The 16,942-nt window shown below is 39.0% G+C and overlaps 1 protein-coding gene across 1 annotated transcript; it reads right to left on the bottom strand.

Annotated features, from left to right (window-relative positions):
* Positions 1-678: 678 nt before the first annotated feature.
* s1pr1 (sphingosine-1-phosphate receptor 1) lies at positions 679-5,835 on the bottom strand. The gene is made up of 2 exons (XM_008406363.3): positions 5,492-5,835; positions 679-4,473 (listed from the first exon to the last, which is right to left on the bottom strand). Exon 2 carries the CDS (start codon positions 4,348-4,350, stop codon positions 3,223-3,225), a length of 1,128 nt encoding a protein of 375 aa, XP_008404585.1. The 5' UTR covers positions 4,351-4,473; positions 5,492-5,835; the 3' UTR covers positions 679-3,222.
* Between the last annotated feature and the right edge of the window lie 11,107 nt (positions 5,836-16,942).

The following is a 16,942-nucleotide window of genomic DNA, read 5'->3' as shown; positions in this document are numbered from 1 at the left end:
GTTGGATGGATGGATGGTTGTTGGATGGGTGGATGGATGGATGGATGGATGGTGGAGGGGTGGATGGGATGGATGGGTGGATGGGTGGATGGATGGATGGATGGATGGATGGGTGGATGGGTGGATGGATGGATGGATGGATGGGTGGATGGATGGATGGATGGATGGGTGGATGGATGGATGGGTGGATGGATGGATGGATGGATGGATGGGTGGATGGGTGGATGGATGGATGGATGGATGGATGGATGGATGGATGGATGGATGGATGGATGGATGGATGGATGGATGGATGGATGGATGGATGGATGGATGGATGGATGGATGGATGGATGGATGGATGGATGGATGCATGGATGGATGGATGGATGGATGGATGAATGAATGAATGATCTGGTGAATCACCTTTATTTTTTTCATTGGTTCAGATGAAATCTGTGTTTCTATTCCTTCTTTTATTAATCAATCAAACATCTGGAGTCAAACAGAGCAGGAACATCTGGACTGCTGACAGAAAAACGCTGCAGCTTCTACGGGAGCCTGTTTGTGCCAAAAAGCTGCTCAGGGTCCTGAGACCGTGAGCATCACTTTTCCATTTAAAGATTAATTTTCTGCTTTTCTTCTCACTTTGTTTCTGTGATCTTTGTGCTCATAATGGCCGTCTGTGGATCCGTGACATAAACGCTAACAATTTATTTAAGTTTTTAGTGTCACATATAAATTAATAAAATCTAATCTAAGCTCACCAGCAACAAAACAAACACACGTAAAAAACACATTCAGTCAAACTGATTCTACAATTTTTACAAAACAAAACAGTTTTTACATGAATGTAACAGGTGAAAACATGAATTTGGGTCGTTATGCTGTAAATAAACTGGGAATCCAGAAAACAAAAATACAATTTAGAAATTTGTTCTACATATATTTTGTGCCAGTGATTTCAGATCGAGTTTTATCTGTATCATTTTCCAGCTTCACCTGTTGATGCCACAAACTCTTTATTTCTGCTTTAAATGAATGGAAACTGCAAAGAAAAGGGTAATTTTCTGAATCTTCAAACCGAAAAGGTTAAAAATCAGTTTTTAAAAGTCTTAAAATGTCCTAAATTACATGCAGTAACATGAAATCACAAGCAGACGGTTTCCACGCAAATCTACAACAAACTGCTTTTTTTTTTTTTTGTCTTTAGCCGTTTATTTTACTACAATAAAACACATTATAATTACAAGTTATTGTTTGGGTTTTTATTACCAATGTAAAACATAACTGGGCCTGAAAGGGAATTGATACTTTTCACCATTTATTTGCTTGTATCTGCTGTTTTTTATACTTCTTCTGCAAGTTGTGATTTCCTGTTGAAAAGGTTTCCAGACGCTTTCGCAGCTGACTACAAAGATACGCGGCGACATCCTGTGTGAATGTCAAACGCAGCTTTCTTAAAGAGTTGCCGTATATGGAGGGCATTGTGCTGATGAATTACCACCATGACGACGCGCCTGTGGTTAGACGTGAATAAATATTGAAGGGCTGAGTTGGACTTGGCTCGTCTGGCGCTCCTACCTGCAGAAAGACAAGTTTTTGTGTCCTTGTGATTCTTTCAGAGTTTTATTTGAAGAACAAACCTTAACAGGGCCAAATAAAGCAATAATAAGCTTCATATTAATCACCAAAAATGTGTGAAATTAAATTTCATAACTATCAGAACTGTTTTCTGGGTCAAATCATAACCTTAGAAATAGTGAAAATGTCCAATTATGTGAACAATTTCATTATTAAATTAATATATTAACTTAAATTTATAGATTTCATTAAAAGAAAGAAAATACATCAATTATTAATAATTTCCACCCTATTTGTTTTTATTTTATAGATAAAGAAATGTGATAACTTATAAAAAAACATTGTGAAATTAAAATTTATCCAGACAAATAAGAAATAACTATTAATTCAAACCTCAATTTTTATTATTTTTTTAAAACTTTCTATCTTATTTTAAAACAAATGTTTTTTTTTATTTATATTTTAAGATTTTTCTTTTTTACAAACGTCTTTTCTTATTTGTACTCGTTAGTTCTTGAATGGTGTAAAATGGCTAAAAAGTTGATATTTTGGATGTTTTTCCTCTATTTATGTGATTCACACAGGAAACAGCCAGAGAGCCCAGACTTCTGATGGAGAATTAGGGCCAGAATAAGTGACTTTCATTATTACTGTTATTATTACAAGAATAAAGTCATAATATTAGCAGAATAAAGACACAAAAATACCAGAAAAAACATGAAATTACTAGAAAATGTTATTTAATGAGAGCAAAGCTTGAGCAGCTCGTCTGGTCTGGATTGTTTCTTCAAATTAATCTTAATCTCTTCAAGGTCCTGCTATTTTGATGCTGATGTGTTAAAAGATTAAGTTTTTCCTATGTCTAATATTTCTCTTTTTTATTATTTATCATGTAGGAGTTATCAAATTACTTCAGTCTACAAATATTATATTATGAGTTTATTCTCATATTATTGTGGCTTTATTTTTGTGAGATTTTTTTCTTAAAATAATATGACTTTTTATATATTATTATGACTTTATTCTCATTTTATTACAACTTTTTTTTCTTGGATTGTTACGACTCATATGACTTTATGTCGTACAAACTTTTTTCTTGAAATTAGTTTATTTTAGTACTTTTGACTTGCTGTATGACGTTTTTTCAGTAATATTAATTTATTCTTTTTTGTATTTTTTAACTGTATTCTCGTATTTTCCCCCCCAGCCTGGCCCTGATACTCCATCGTAGATTTCACACCCAGGTTTCCAGATTATGGTGTTTCTTTAAGTGCAGTGGATGAGGAGATACATTTTATAGGAACTAATCTTTTAAATAATTGGCAGTAGTGTATTTAAGTGCTACAAGTTCTAGTTGGCCTAGAAAGGTGAGAATAAAGTCTGGTTAAAGAAAAAACCCGTTTCCCTTCTAGAACTGGTCTAAACCTTCCCAGTGCTTCCAGTATCCCGTCGCCTTCTCTTCAGGAAAATGTTCTGTTTCATCAACAGCACCAGTTCACAATGGACTGGAGTCCGAAGTTACGCCGGACGGACATTAAGAGCTACATGCAGAGTGGATTTCAGGGTTTCATCATTTGGAGAGTCTCCATTAGTCCAAAGAGTTCCGATCCAATAAAAGACATGAAGAATCACGAGTCTGACCCGTCCACGTCTCTGTGTTTATGACGACGAGGTGAGGTTCCCGGACGACACCACCGTCGTCTCCTTGGGTGAGTACTCGGCGTCCTCCTTGTTGGGGTGTGAGGAGTTATCGGACTTGCTGCGGCTGAACTCCGCGCCCATGAGCGGTCCCGTGAACTTGGGTTTGGGCCGGATCCAGGCGGTGCAGCAGAGCAGCGTCTTGAGGAAGGCCCGGCGCATCTCGTTGCTGGTCAGCGTGTAGATGAGCGGGTTCATGGCGGAGTTCAGGACGGCGAGCGCCAGGAACCACTCGGCCTTGTAGAGGATGGGGCAGGTCAGGGTCTCACACGCCACATCCAGCAGCAGCAGGACGAACAGCGGCGCCCAGCAGGCGATGAAGCAGCTCAGGACGATGATGACGGTCTTCAGGAGCGCCATCGACTTCTCCGAGCTCTTGTTGTTGGCGCTGGCGCTTCCTCGGCCGTTGGTGACTTTGCGGAAGACTAGTTTGCGGCTGCGGGTGCGCACCAGTGCGTAGATCCGGGCGTAGAGAACCACAATGGCCATGAGGATGATGCTGAAGACGGTGGTGCAGAACAGGATGTAGGTCTTATGGTACAACGGCAGCACGGTGGAGCACTGCGGCATGCTCCGGATGCAGTTCCAACCCATCACCGGCAGTCCGCCCAGCACCGCCGCGATCATCCACACGGTGCTGATCAGCAGGAAGACCCGGAACGTGTTCCCGTTGTTGTGCAGCTTCATCTTCAGCATGGTGAGGTGGCGCTCGATGGCGATGGCCAACAGGCTGAAGACGGAGGCCGCCAGCGCCACGAACATGCTGCCCTCCCTGAAGAACCACTGTGTCGGCGTCAGCTTGTAGGTGTTGGCGCCGGACAGCAGGATGTTGGCGGTGTAGACGACGCCGGCCAGAAGGTCGGACAACGCCAGGTTTCCGATGAAGTAGTACATTGGTTTGTGGAACTTCTTGGTCCTCCAGATGGTGGTCAGGACCAGGATGTTCTCCATGATGATGAAGCAGCAGACGATGATGAAGATCACCGAGTCTGCCTTCAGACCCGAGTCCTGCTGCTGGGTCGGCTTGCGGAACTTGCCGGTGTAGTTGTAATGTTTGGCGATCAGGTCGGAATAACTGGGCTCGGCCATGGCCTGCAGCTGCAGCCGGAGTCCAGCAGGGGGTGCTGTGTCCTCAAACCTTCAGTCCTTCAGGTCATTTGGTCGCCTTGAGAAGGAGCAAAGCGGGTTCTGCTGCTGGAGGAGGTCATGGTCCTGGAGAGAGAGCCGATCAGCGCTTCAATAATCGATCTCAGATTGAACAGATTCATCTTATACATGGAAATATAACTGAACCGATCAAATCGCACGCTGTCGTTACAGAAACATCAAATTCAGCTACAGATATTCCAGTTTATAACACTTTAATGTGCGCTCCAATTCTGTTAGTACTTATAATTTCTAGAAAAATAGTGAAATCCGGAGAACAGCGTGAATTTCTGTAAAAGTTAGAAAAATCTGTCACTCAAACAGCTGCGGCGTCCTGTGGAGTTAATTAAAGCTCATTAAAAACCTCACTGGGGATTTAGGAAGTTGAAATCCGTCCAGTTACCGGTGAAAACATCCCAAACAAACAGTTTAAATTTATGGTGACTTCATTGTTTAGTTTGGCATTTTAGACGACAGCTTGAAAATGTTCAAACTTTAAAGGGAATGCCTCACATTTCCTTTAAACTTCTCATTATGACGAGGAAAGCAACATAAACATATTTTAAAAAGTTTTAAAACGCAAAACAATAATCATAATCCACGAGTTTATCACTATTTCTCATTTTTTTAATGAATAAAGATAGAGAAAGCTGATCATATTTTATATCATATTTCTGTTTATTGTTTTTGATAATTTTAAGCCTCCGTTTAAAAAAAATAATCAAATTGATTAAAACAAAAGATTTCACTTTCAAAGCCTCTGAATTTTTACATTTCAGTCCTTTCAGCGACAAAAACGCTAAAATGGTTTCATGTATAAACTCTTATCTGCAGCTTTCGCGTCTAATACGGGCTTTTTTATGCATTTAATAATGCATTTAAACCAAGTCAAGGTTTATATTCAAGTTTGCAAAACCTAAAAATAAAAGCATCACCGTATATTTTTCTGATCCAGACTTTATATCACCACATAAAGTTTACTTTCCAGATATTTTCCGTCTCTCTCGATGTGACTTCATCGCACATTTACATTCCCCAGACTTTTTATGCTCCATTATAATGAGACTTATTAAATAAAACTGACCTGGATTGAGCAGATCCTCCCCACAGACCATGGCGCGACTCCCAGATTTCCTTTTTATTTCCCAGGAAAAGAGGAAACAAAACCGGAGAGTTTCTGCAGAAGCTTCGCATCGACACTCCGATCGCCGAGCTGCTGGAAAACCTGTGTTTAAAATCTTATTTAATATTTTCTGTCTTCAGTCAGAGTCCGGAGCAAGAACAGTCCAACAGCGGAGTGAGGGAGTACACACACACACACACACACACACACACACACACACACACACACACACACACACACACACACACACACACACACACACACACACACACACACACACACACACACCATGAGGAGGAGGGGGAGGAAGATGATGCCGCCCTCTTCATGCTGCTCTTCAAATCTCACCGATCACATATTAATAATGCTAATAACGATAACAGCAGGAACAATAATGGGTAAAAACCCAGAAGTAGCTCAAAAGCAGAAGCATAGAAACATACGTAACTTCAATAAAATAAATGCTTCCTGTTGAAAATAAAATAAAACATATAGTTGCTCCAACTAGAACACTTCTTATATTGTCTTTGTATAAATTATGATAGAAATAAAATCTATTTACTTAGATACAATCTCAATATTATCTACTCTTTGATGTTATTAACTGAAAAATCTCACAATCATTATGTGCTTCTCCCTGCCATGTTGTTTATTTACCATGTTCTAGTAATTTCTTTGTCCATGACTGATACAAAGAAATTGTTCAATCCTGTTTCTTGAATGTTCCCATTTATTTTCTTCATTTATTGCTACACTTTATTTGGTTTCTACATCTTTTGAGTGTTTTCAGACCTGATAGTCCGGTAAAAGCTGATTGTGGACCAAAACTGCACCGTTTGTTACATTTTCAGCTGCTGCGGTTCCCTTTCACACTACACTGAATTAAAGGAGCCGAACCCTTTTATTAACCTGTTCCCCTCCTCGCCTGTGGGGGCGCTGCACCATGAACCACTGAAGGAAAAGAAACAAAAACCTCTGAAGACACTGAGCGGAACTTCCTTCGTCACCAAAAGTAAACAAAAGCGATTTGTCTTTGGCAAAAGTCAACGAACCATCTCTCGCGCTAGGCTAGCACGTTTGATTTGGTTGTGTTTACCCAGAATGCCCTGCGCTGTAATCCACTTCCTGCTTAAGGAGTGTTCCTGAAACACAGAAAAGATTAACTTTACACCAATCTGATGGTTGGAGAACATGAATAACAGATTAAAAGCAATAAATATCTTTGTTGTTGAGCTCATGTGTCTGCTTATTCAATAATTTAGCAACAAAAATGTTTTTTTAAATTGAGAATGTTGCTTATTTTGTCAATATTTAGTGTATTTTCACTCCAGTCCTGTTTTGTCTGCTCCAGCTCGTTTGTGTAGAAAGTCCAGTTCGTTAGGGGAGGTGTGAACTCTGGTCTTACTACAGGTCTCGGTTCGGTTGAAATGAACTCCGGTACAGTTTGAATACATACGTGAACCAAATGAGCTGAAGACCGTTACAAAAGTACCTGCAGCGCAGGGCATTCTGGGTAAATGCAACGAAAACCAACATGCTAACTTAGCGCTGTGGGAGAAATGACTCATGGCCTTTTAACAAAGACAACGAACCGCTAAAATCTGACACCGCTTCATTTTTGTTTGGATTTCGTTAAGAAGGAAGTTGCACTCAATGTCTTCTTCAGAGGTTTTCATGTTGTGTTGTTCATTAGTTTTTGGAACAGCGCCCCCACAGGCGGGGAGGGGAACAGGATTGTCAAAAAGTGTAGTTCATTTGACACAGTGTAATGTGAAAGCAGCTGAAAATGGAAGAAGTGTTGCAATTTTGGTCCCAACTGAATCAAATCTACCAAACTATCAGGTTTTAAAAACACCCTTTGTTTTCAATTAAAATGCAATTGATTAATTAATTACAATTTTAATTGAGTCCGACTAATAATAAAATCCCAATAAACTGCACTGAAGTTTGTGGGCTTCAGTGTGAAAAAACATTCAGGATGCATGAATATTTTTCATGCAGTGACCCGTACTGGTAGTGTATACTGGTATCATACTGGTGTTAGACGTGAGACCAGTCCAGAGTTTAGTTGAGAACGACCAGAAAAGCGATGAGGGGAGGAGAGGGGGGTTGTGGGTAACAAAGGCCTCTTTCCGCGAAGCTGCTGACTGTATTCAGGCTCTGCATAGCTGAGCGTCACCATGGCGACCGGAGGAGGGAAACGGGACCCGAGCAGCAGAAAAGCCCTGAGAGAGACGAACAAAACAGAAATCACCTCCAAACTCACAGAAAAGACACAAAAAAAGTCTGGACTGACACAGAAAGGCCTGGCTGTACTTGTGGTTCTGGTCCCAGTTGAAGGGTTAAAACTTGATTTAATCCTATGATGCTCCCAATTCACTTTCATTTGCACTTATTGTTTAAATATCTGTTCTGGTACTGCTCCATGTCCCGGTTCCTCATGGGTCTGTAACTCTTTGCTGCAGTGAAACTTTAACAGCCGAACATCTGCAGCCTGTAATTATGGTTTGGACTGATTCTGGATGTGTGTGTCCCATTGTGTGTGTGTGTGTGCGTGTGTGTGTGTGTGTTTTAGTGTTTAACAGGAAAGCATTAGCCAGCTTCTTCCTCTCGGACTTCCTGGGATGTGATTCGTTGTTGTCCCAGCAGTGAGGAATGTGGCAGTTCGCCATGGCTGCCCTCGTTGCGGGGCAGAGACGGGTGGGAGAGGGGAGATGGATGTTTCTGTTGTTTAAAAAAAAACTCGGAAAGTTGAATCTTGTTAATCGTTCTGTGTGTGTGTGTGTGTGTGTGTGTGTGTGTGTGTGTGTGTGTGTGTGTGTGTGTGTGTGTGTGTGTGTGTGTGTGTGTGTGTGTGTGTGTGTGTGTGTGTGCGTGCGCGGAAACCTATGTCATGGAGTCCATAAACCCAGACAAGACCAACACTTTGGGGACCCAATTCCTTTTAGGAGCAAAAGTTATTCCTGGAATTTAATTTACATTCAGAAGTGGTTACAGTACCCAAAAATGTGCTCAAGCAAGACCAGCACTTCTTCAACGTGATTTTACTTAAGTAACGCTCAAAACGTAGCCATCCAATAAATGACTCAAGTAAATGTGATTTATCTAAAAGTAATTCATATACAAAAGGAACTTAATATACAGTGTAAGTTATGATGTCATCAGATGGAGAAAAATGTATGTTTGTGTGCAGACTCTGGTATTTTAAATCGTACAATAAATGACATAATTACAAAATAAATTCAGTAATAATAGTAGTAAGCATAGTAATAATGCTACTAAGGTGTAGCACTATTTCAACATGTTTTTACTCAACAAAAAGTAAAAAGGTAAATACCCAAGAAATTACTTGCATAAGAGTAATCTACTTATCCAAAGGTATCCAAAAAAACTTATCTAAAAGTATTTTGTACAAGGACTACTTAAGTACAGAGTAAGTCATGATGTCATCACATGGAGAAAAATAAGCTTCTATGTGCATAATTGTGTTACTTGTAAACTGTACAAATAAATAAATATATATAGAGAATTTTTTCAAAATCTTTAAAAAACAGCTATAAAACTATTACTTGAAAATATTCTGTATTTCACAGAGTTAATCATTTCCAATGGCTAAAGGACACACTACACACCACATGCAAATTCACTAAGAATATGAACATTTTGGCTGAAGAAAATGGGTCTTTGCTGTTTGTTTGTTTTTATGAATCATGAATTTTTCTCAGGAGACGTTAAAAACTGCAGTAACATTAAAAGTCTGTGGTGCGTCTGCGTGGTGTTTCCAGGTCTTTGGTGGTCACTGTAAACACAGGAGCAATGATGTGACCGGCTGATTGGATCTGTTTACAAACTCAACAGATAACCGTGACAACGAGTTTCTGCACACCAGTGTTGTGCTGCTGAATCTGTCCTACTGTAGAATCAGATAAGCTGAAGCAACAAACCATTACCTGCATGGATAAAATTATGCCTCTTCTTTATTCAACGTTTCTAGGCAGAAAAACAGAAATCTGAAAGGATTATTTACACGCAGCAGAATATCTGGGAACAGTTTTATTTCTTTAAAATTAAATGGTTGATTTGTAACACAGTGAAAGTTATGGGGGAGGAATAAGAAGAAAAAAATATACATTTAATCAGTTTTTTAATTAGTAAGATAACTTTGTTTTGTTTGCAGTTGAGAAGCTGCAAGATGTAAAAACTCGACAAAAACATATTTTAAAAGTTCATAAGTTCAAAGACAATTAACAGCGGGGTCTGTTATCAATTACCAGATTTTGTCTTTCATATTAGAGGTTAGTTTCTGCCTGAAGTGGAGGACTACAAGTATTTTGGAGGTTTGGAAAGTTACAGACTGGAACAAAGAAGGGGTGCTGGAAAAAAGGGTTTTTGCCAAACCAAAGTTAAAGATCCAAGAACTTTACATATTTCATTCTGGTCATGCAGCCTGGCGGGGGAGTCATTCCAGTTCAGATACGAAGACAGTGAACTGGAGCTGGAGGGACCTACGAAAACAATGCTGTCAACAGTGTACTGTATGGAAGGCTGAAAGAGTCAAAAAACTAAAATAGATAAATTTAGTTACAACCAAACCACAAAGACCCATGAACTATTTTCCAACCAAAGGGACACCAACTGACTTTCTACTGCTGTCCAGTAGTTTCATTTTGTTAAATATTTGTATTGCAAAGGCTGAACTCTCACGTGATTCAATTCAATTGTTTATTAGCATCTGCCACATACACTGTGTGGATTCCATGGATTTAAGAAATATGTCTTTGATCTTAAGTGAATTGACGAAAAGGGCTCATATTCTAATGGTTTTCAAAATCAATATGTATAATATTTGACAGGCTTTTTTCATGTGTTGATTTTTTTAAGACTTCAGATGTGAGTTGTCAGGTGTGGGGATTGAACCCATGACCTTGGCGGTATTAGCAACATGCTCTGACCAGCTGAGCTAACCGGCCACACAGGCTGTTCTCTTTCCATGGATTTAAGAAATACGTAGTTGATCTTAACAATGACTTGAAGAAAAGTGCTCATATTCTAATGGTTTTCAAAATCAACATGCATAATAGTTTATTTTTCAGCAATAAATGATGTTGAAGCATTGATTTTATTTCCCAGCAGTTTTTAGTTTGAAGTGTTGCTTTTATTTCAGAGCCATTAATTATTTTAAGTGTTGATCGTCTGAAAGACTTCAGATTTTATTTGCTCAGTAGGGGCTTTGAACCAATGATCTCAGCAGTACTAGCACCTTGCTCTAGCGAGCTGAGCTAACCCACCTACCTTGCACACAGTTCACTATCCATGGATTTAAGAAATATGTCTTTGATCTTAAGTGAATTGAAGAAAAGTGCTCATATTCTAATGGTTTTCAAAATCAATTTGTATAATATTTGACATGCTTTTTTCATGTGTTGATTTTTCTAAGACTTCTGATTTGTGATGGCCAGTGTGGGGATTGAACCCCACACTAGGGGTGTTATTAGCACCACACTCTACCCAGCTGAGCTAACCGGCCAGACACACTGTTCAGATTCCATGGATTTAAGAAATATGTCTATGATCTTAAGTGAATTGAAGAAAAGGGCTCATATTCTAATGGTTTTCAAAATCAATATGTGTAATATTTGACTTGCCAGGCATTTTTTATGTGTTGATTTTTCTAAGGCTTCAGATGTGAGTTGTCAGGTGTGGGGATTGAGCCCATGACCTTGGCTGTATTAGCAACACGCTCTGACCAGCTGAGCTAACCGGCCACACACACTGTTCTCTTTCCATGGATTTAAGAAATACATTGTTGATCTTAACAATGACAATTGAAGAAAAGTGCTCATGTTCTAATGGTTTTCAAAATCAATTTGTATAATATTTGACTTGACAGGCTTTTTTCATGTGTTGAGTTTTCTAAGACTTCCAGTTTGTGAAGACTTTTCTCATTGATTGTGGTTATTGTCCCTGTTTTGTCAGTTGACTTGTAGAACATATGTCACATTTAGACCCTTTTCAATTACCTGAAGTGTTCTAATAATATAATATCTACTTACAGGAGCTTCCTTACAGTGGAAGAAAATAAAATACTTATTATCTTGAAAGTGATTTTCTTTGTTGTCTTTACAGCTTCTGGATTCCAGCTGCTAGTGCTAAGTTTTTCTTTAAAGGTGACCTATTATGCTTCCTTGAACAGGTTAGGATAGATCTTACAAAGCTTGTCCATTACTTCATTTTTGCACAAAATTGTTCTTTGATCATGAGATTTCAGGCAGTTCTCCTTTCAGAATGAGATATTTTAGGGCATTTTGTCATATTAAATCCAAATAAGCTGCTGGCCATGCCTCCCCAACTCAGCCTTTACACTCGCACATAAAGATGGCTGCAAATAGATGCACGATTAATTATACAACCGTACATCTTTGAAAAGCAGAAGTGTAGCCTCCTGCACAAGCAACAAGAATGCACTAAGTGGTAACACAGTTTTGTGACATTTCAACCATTGTTCAGGCATAAAGAGATAAAACCAGCTGACCAAACGTCCTGGAGCTCAGCTTGCGTTGCTAGGAAATGGGACTGGACTCAAGTGGGGTTGCTAGGTAACAGTGCAGCATCTGTCGATTGTGACTTAACAATCAGGAGGTTTTTGAAATGGCTCATTTTCCAGACACCAAAGGACATTTTATTTATATATATATATATATATATATATATATATATATATATATATATATATATATATATATATATATATATATATAGCACAAATTTTCAAACATTTGTGCTGTTTTTAGCTGCAGTTGAAACCCAAATGGAAGAATAAAAACATTCAAAAAGTGACATTTGCTCAGTAGGTCCCCTTTAGTAGATTCTCAGCTGTAATTATTGCCGGATAATATGAAGTTTTTGCCTTGATTTTTTTTTTCCAATTTCCAACTTTTTTCTCTCAGTTTTGATTTAACTCAGTATACATTTGCAGGATTTTGAATTTTAATGAATTAATTCTTCAATAATCTGTGTTTCATTTGTTTTAGCACCAAAGCATCTGAAATCCATAAGACACAATCTGACAAAATGTTAAGATGTTAATCTTTGTTCAGTTCACAAAAATCCACAGTTCTGTTGCCACTTTTGTAAATATTTGAACAATTGTTGAAGAGATACTATGAATTCATACAATTTCTTATTTAAATATATAAACATGCTTAGTTGATGGTAGTAATCTGAAGATTTAGTTTGGTTATTAGTGTACAGTTTAAAATACAGCACTGAAATTAGTCTCCTTCACTCACTGACTCATTTACGTTTCCCCTTCAGCATGTGATAGATCACCGACCGGACTGTGATGGTCGGCCTGTTACTGGGAGCCACATCCTGCTTGTGTGATTGACTTTAGACATTGAGAGCAGGAGGCTGGGTGGGAATAAAAGGTTGAGATCAATACAAATATACATTTTAATGATCAACTTCCTCCATCTCAGCCATCACAGCAGCTCTACACAGGTTAAGACATTAAGCATTATAGCCTGATGGAGAAATGGATTATACATTATAATCTATCCTGGATTTACAGATTTAATGGTATCTGAGATACATTTACAATGTAGGTATTTAAAAATGAGCCATAATAAGAATGCAGCTGCTTTCTAGCCTCAGGTGCCATTAAAGATGATTCTCTTTAATGGAACCACAATGGACTATAAAACACGGAGCCAAATATTAATATGGTTTACCTGGAGCAAAACAGGCTGCAAAACACCTTCTCCAGCCAATTAGTCCTACTGAGTGAAGTTTAATTTGATTTAAGCAGCAACAAAAACCATTAAATCTGTATTTGAAGGGGTGATATTATGTAATATCGACTTTTTGAGCTTTACGTCACGTTCTAAGCTGGAGTGTTGCTTTGATTCTTTCATGCATGTTTAAAAAAATCCTCTAATCTCCATGGCAACCATTCAGCTGTTCAAAACGCCTGGATGAACTTAGCCCCGCCTTCGAGGCTCAGCTCCTTCAGACTAGCCAGCAGCAATTAGCAAACGCCTGGTGGAACTGCGCATGTGCTGAGCTCAGTAAAAACGTTGTTAAAGGGTTAATAGAGGAGCCGGGTTGGGATGACTTCCTGGAGGCGGAGCTTCAGAAGGATCAGGAGCTTTTAAAGAGACAGAAGCCCAATTTTAAAAAAAAGTGTATATATATATATATATATATATATATATATATATATATATATATAAGAGACAGAAGCACCAGACTGACTTTTGACAACTTTTGACATCCAGTTTTTGGTAAAGAGAGAAAAAAATCCTGCGCTAAATTATGAAAATGGAGATTATTGAGCTGGTTTGAATTTATCATGCCATTTTTTGGTTTATTGCTTATTGTGACAGGCCTTGTTATGTCTTCATGTCTTACTGTTGCCAACTCAGCAACTTTCTTGCGATGTTTAGCAACATTTCAGACAAAGAAATGTTGGAATCAGACGGTCAGGACTTTTAAAGAGTAACCGTGATCATCCAGAAACCTGCAATGGTGCAGCCCTACTTAAAAAGAAGAAGCACCAAAGCTCATTGATTCTTTCCACTGAGCTAAATCTGCTTTTAACTTTCAGGCTTTCTATCAGCAGCACTGTTAGTTCCTGTCCTGGTTTCATTTGTGCTGCGACACGGCTGGGACGGATCAGGACCGCTGCGTCCTGAAACAAGAGGCCCAATCTGGTCGTCCCGGTCCAGAGGGTTACCGGGTGGTGTGTAGGCTGTGGGGGGGCGAGGCCTCTGCAGCACCCCGGGGTCCTTTTAGCATTCAGCCCAGCGCTCATTAGACATGCAAAGCTGCAGGGTTTGAGCTGCGGGGCTGAAAGAGTTGCCTTTGTCCTGTAATTGGAGATGGTTCTGTGGAAGCTACAAAGAGCGCCGGGCCTCCTCATCCTCTCCACTCCTCTCTGATTCATCCCATCCTTCCTCCTCACACAGTTTGGTAACTTGTTGCGTAAAGATTCAGCTTCCAGGAAGTGATCCAGTTAAAATTTCCAGCTTGAGAAACAGCAAAGCTAAAAAAAAAAAAAAGGATCTAACCCAGTTACCTGGAGTGGCTTAGCACTTGTTACCATTCAACAACATGAAATCACCCCAGGAAAGCAAAACAACACATTTTTCTGGAAGATTCAAACTAAATTCAATCAATTCAAAGTGAACAGATCTGCATTAGGTTGTAAAATTAAGTTCATTTCAGAACCAACTTGTGGAGCCACATGTAGGCTCACTTTACCGCATCACTTCTTTTCCGCTACAGTCTTTTTGCTTCAGGGCTGCTAGAAGGTCCTGCAAACGATTTCTGTAGAAAAATTCTGAAACTTTGAGACCAATCTCAAAAATTTGCTGAAAAACGTAGAAATTAACTAAGAAATTTAGTAGAAAAAAACTATGGAATTTCCATTTTTGATTTTGGTTTGTAGTCTCTGGTTAAATGGATAATGTAAGGTTTTATTTTACCCTGGTAAAAGATCTGCTAACCTGCTGTAAAACACCTTTTGATTATATTCCCAAAATCTTCAGAGAAAGTTTTACTGCAAGAAGACCCTCAGTCCAGCTGAAGCTCACGTGTAAAGATACATTTAGTTTTTTTATTCTGTGAAAGTTTCTGTGGCTTTAGGTGTCCTCCACTAAAAGAGCAGAGTCCTGTCATCATCTTTGGGTTTGCTCCTCTGACGTGGTTCTGTCCACGTAGCCGCACTTCTATTCCTGTCAGTAGGAACAGCTGATCCGTGAACAGCCTCTGTGTGAAATCCCCTCTGATGGCGAGCGACGCCGTTCAGCACCAAACGTGTCGAGGAGCGAGCCGTCGGCCTCAGGGTCGTAATTAAAGCTGCAGGAACGCCCTGGGAGATAAAACAAGCGTCCACATCCTGTCACATTAAACCCGGGGGGTTGCAGAACGCTCAACCTCCACAGTGACCTCAGAGAGACGCGTCACAGGTCTGCAGAAAAACCCCAACGAAGCCGGGAAGTTCAGAGTCCAATTATTACGTCTAATTGGCTTCATGCGTTTAGACGTATTTCAGTTTGATTTAAACTGGATTTGTTTGTCATAATTACTCTATTTACCATAACTATGCTACTTTACATATCATCCATCCATCCATGAATGATGGTTCATCCCTGATTCCTCCAAGCTGAGATAATTGTATGAAACCTCCAGAAAACATGAACCAAATGTTGTTCGGGTTCAGTTCTGTCCCGTGTTGTTTCTATGAGGTGTTGATAACCTGAAATCAGAGATTACAGTTTATTCTGCTCTCTAAAGTGGAGATATGCTAATCCCTTCCAACGTTTCTTTGAGGACTTTTGTTTTTAATCACTTTGAAGATTTTCTCACAGATCTGCAGCCAAACTGTGGATCCGCTGGACCAGCAATAATCAGGATGTTTCCCTTCAACAAGAGTGTTGAAATTCAGGAGCAAATGGTTTATAACAGCTGAAATTAAGCTGAAACAGAAACAACGACACATTTAAGGCTCAGACAGTCGGATGAGGAATAAAAATCTGATATAAATATGAGATTTTGATCTTTTATTAGTTTTCATACTAACAGTTAAACTGTAAGTTTGCAACCTTTAGAAAGTAATTTTGGCTAAATAAGCTTCATTTGAAGCTGCAAATGTTACAAGACCTTACAAAATCTTTTACTAAAATAAATCTATAATAAAAGAAATGTCATTTTATTTATTTATTTTAATTTTCAGATCAAAATAAACTTTAAACTTTTGAATAAAGGAGGATACATACATTTTGTTATGTAGGATGGTTTATATTTGTGTAAAATTATGCTAAAAGAGCACATTTTCAAATTTAGGACAAAAACTAGATAAAATATATGTAAATAACCTTTAGTATCAATGTTTTACCAATTGAATGCAAATGTACAATAAACAACTATAAAAACTTGCATGTATTATTACAGCTGTATTTAAAGTATTAGCTGGACCATTGTGGAAGCTCCAGGGATCCACTTGTGGCCCAGGAGCCGCAGGTTGCAAACAGAAACCTATAAAAGTTTAGGACAGTTTGTACCAACAGAAGCTGAACTTGAGGTTCATCAGACATTTGGTCTCTGCTGCAGCTGATCTGAGGTCAGATCTAAACCCAAACAGTAAACAGGTTTAATCCTGGTTATCAGTTTTAATCCTGTTTCTGTCTGAGGCCTGACCTCACATCACATCTGTGACCCTCACCAGGCAGGAGTGTCAGTTTCAACTTTAAACCTTCATCACTTCGGTGCTGTTTGCAGTTTTTCCTCAACCAATTTCTACCAGGCTACGTTCATTGATGCTAAAGCACAATTTTTTTTCTTCTAAAATCAAATTTTTATTGTTTTTATTTTAGTTTTACGCGCGTAAAACTGAGGTTTACGCTAATTAAA

This window comes from Poecilia reticulata, chromosome 4 (assembly GCF_904066995.2).
Source record: "Poecilia reticulata chromosome 4, P_reticulata-male-v2, whole genome shotgun sequence".
NCBI lineage: Eukaryota > Metazoa > Chordata > Actinopteri > Cyprinodontiformes > Poeciliidae > Poecilia > Poecilia reticulata.
This window is presented reverse-complemented; position numbering and strand designations above follow the sequence as displayed.

Coding starts and splice junctions, on each gene's coding strand:
- s1pr1 (XM_008406363.3), bottom strand. CDS start 4,350: ATGGCCGAGCCCAGTTATTCCGACCTGATCGCCAAACATTACAACTAC.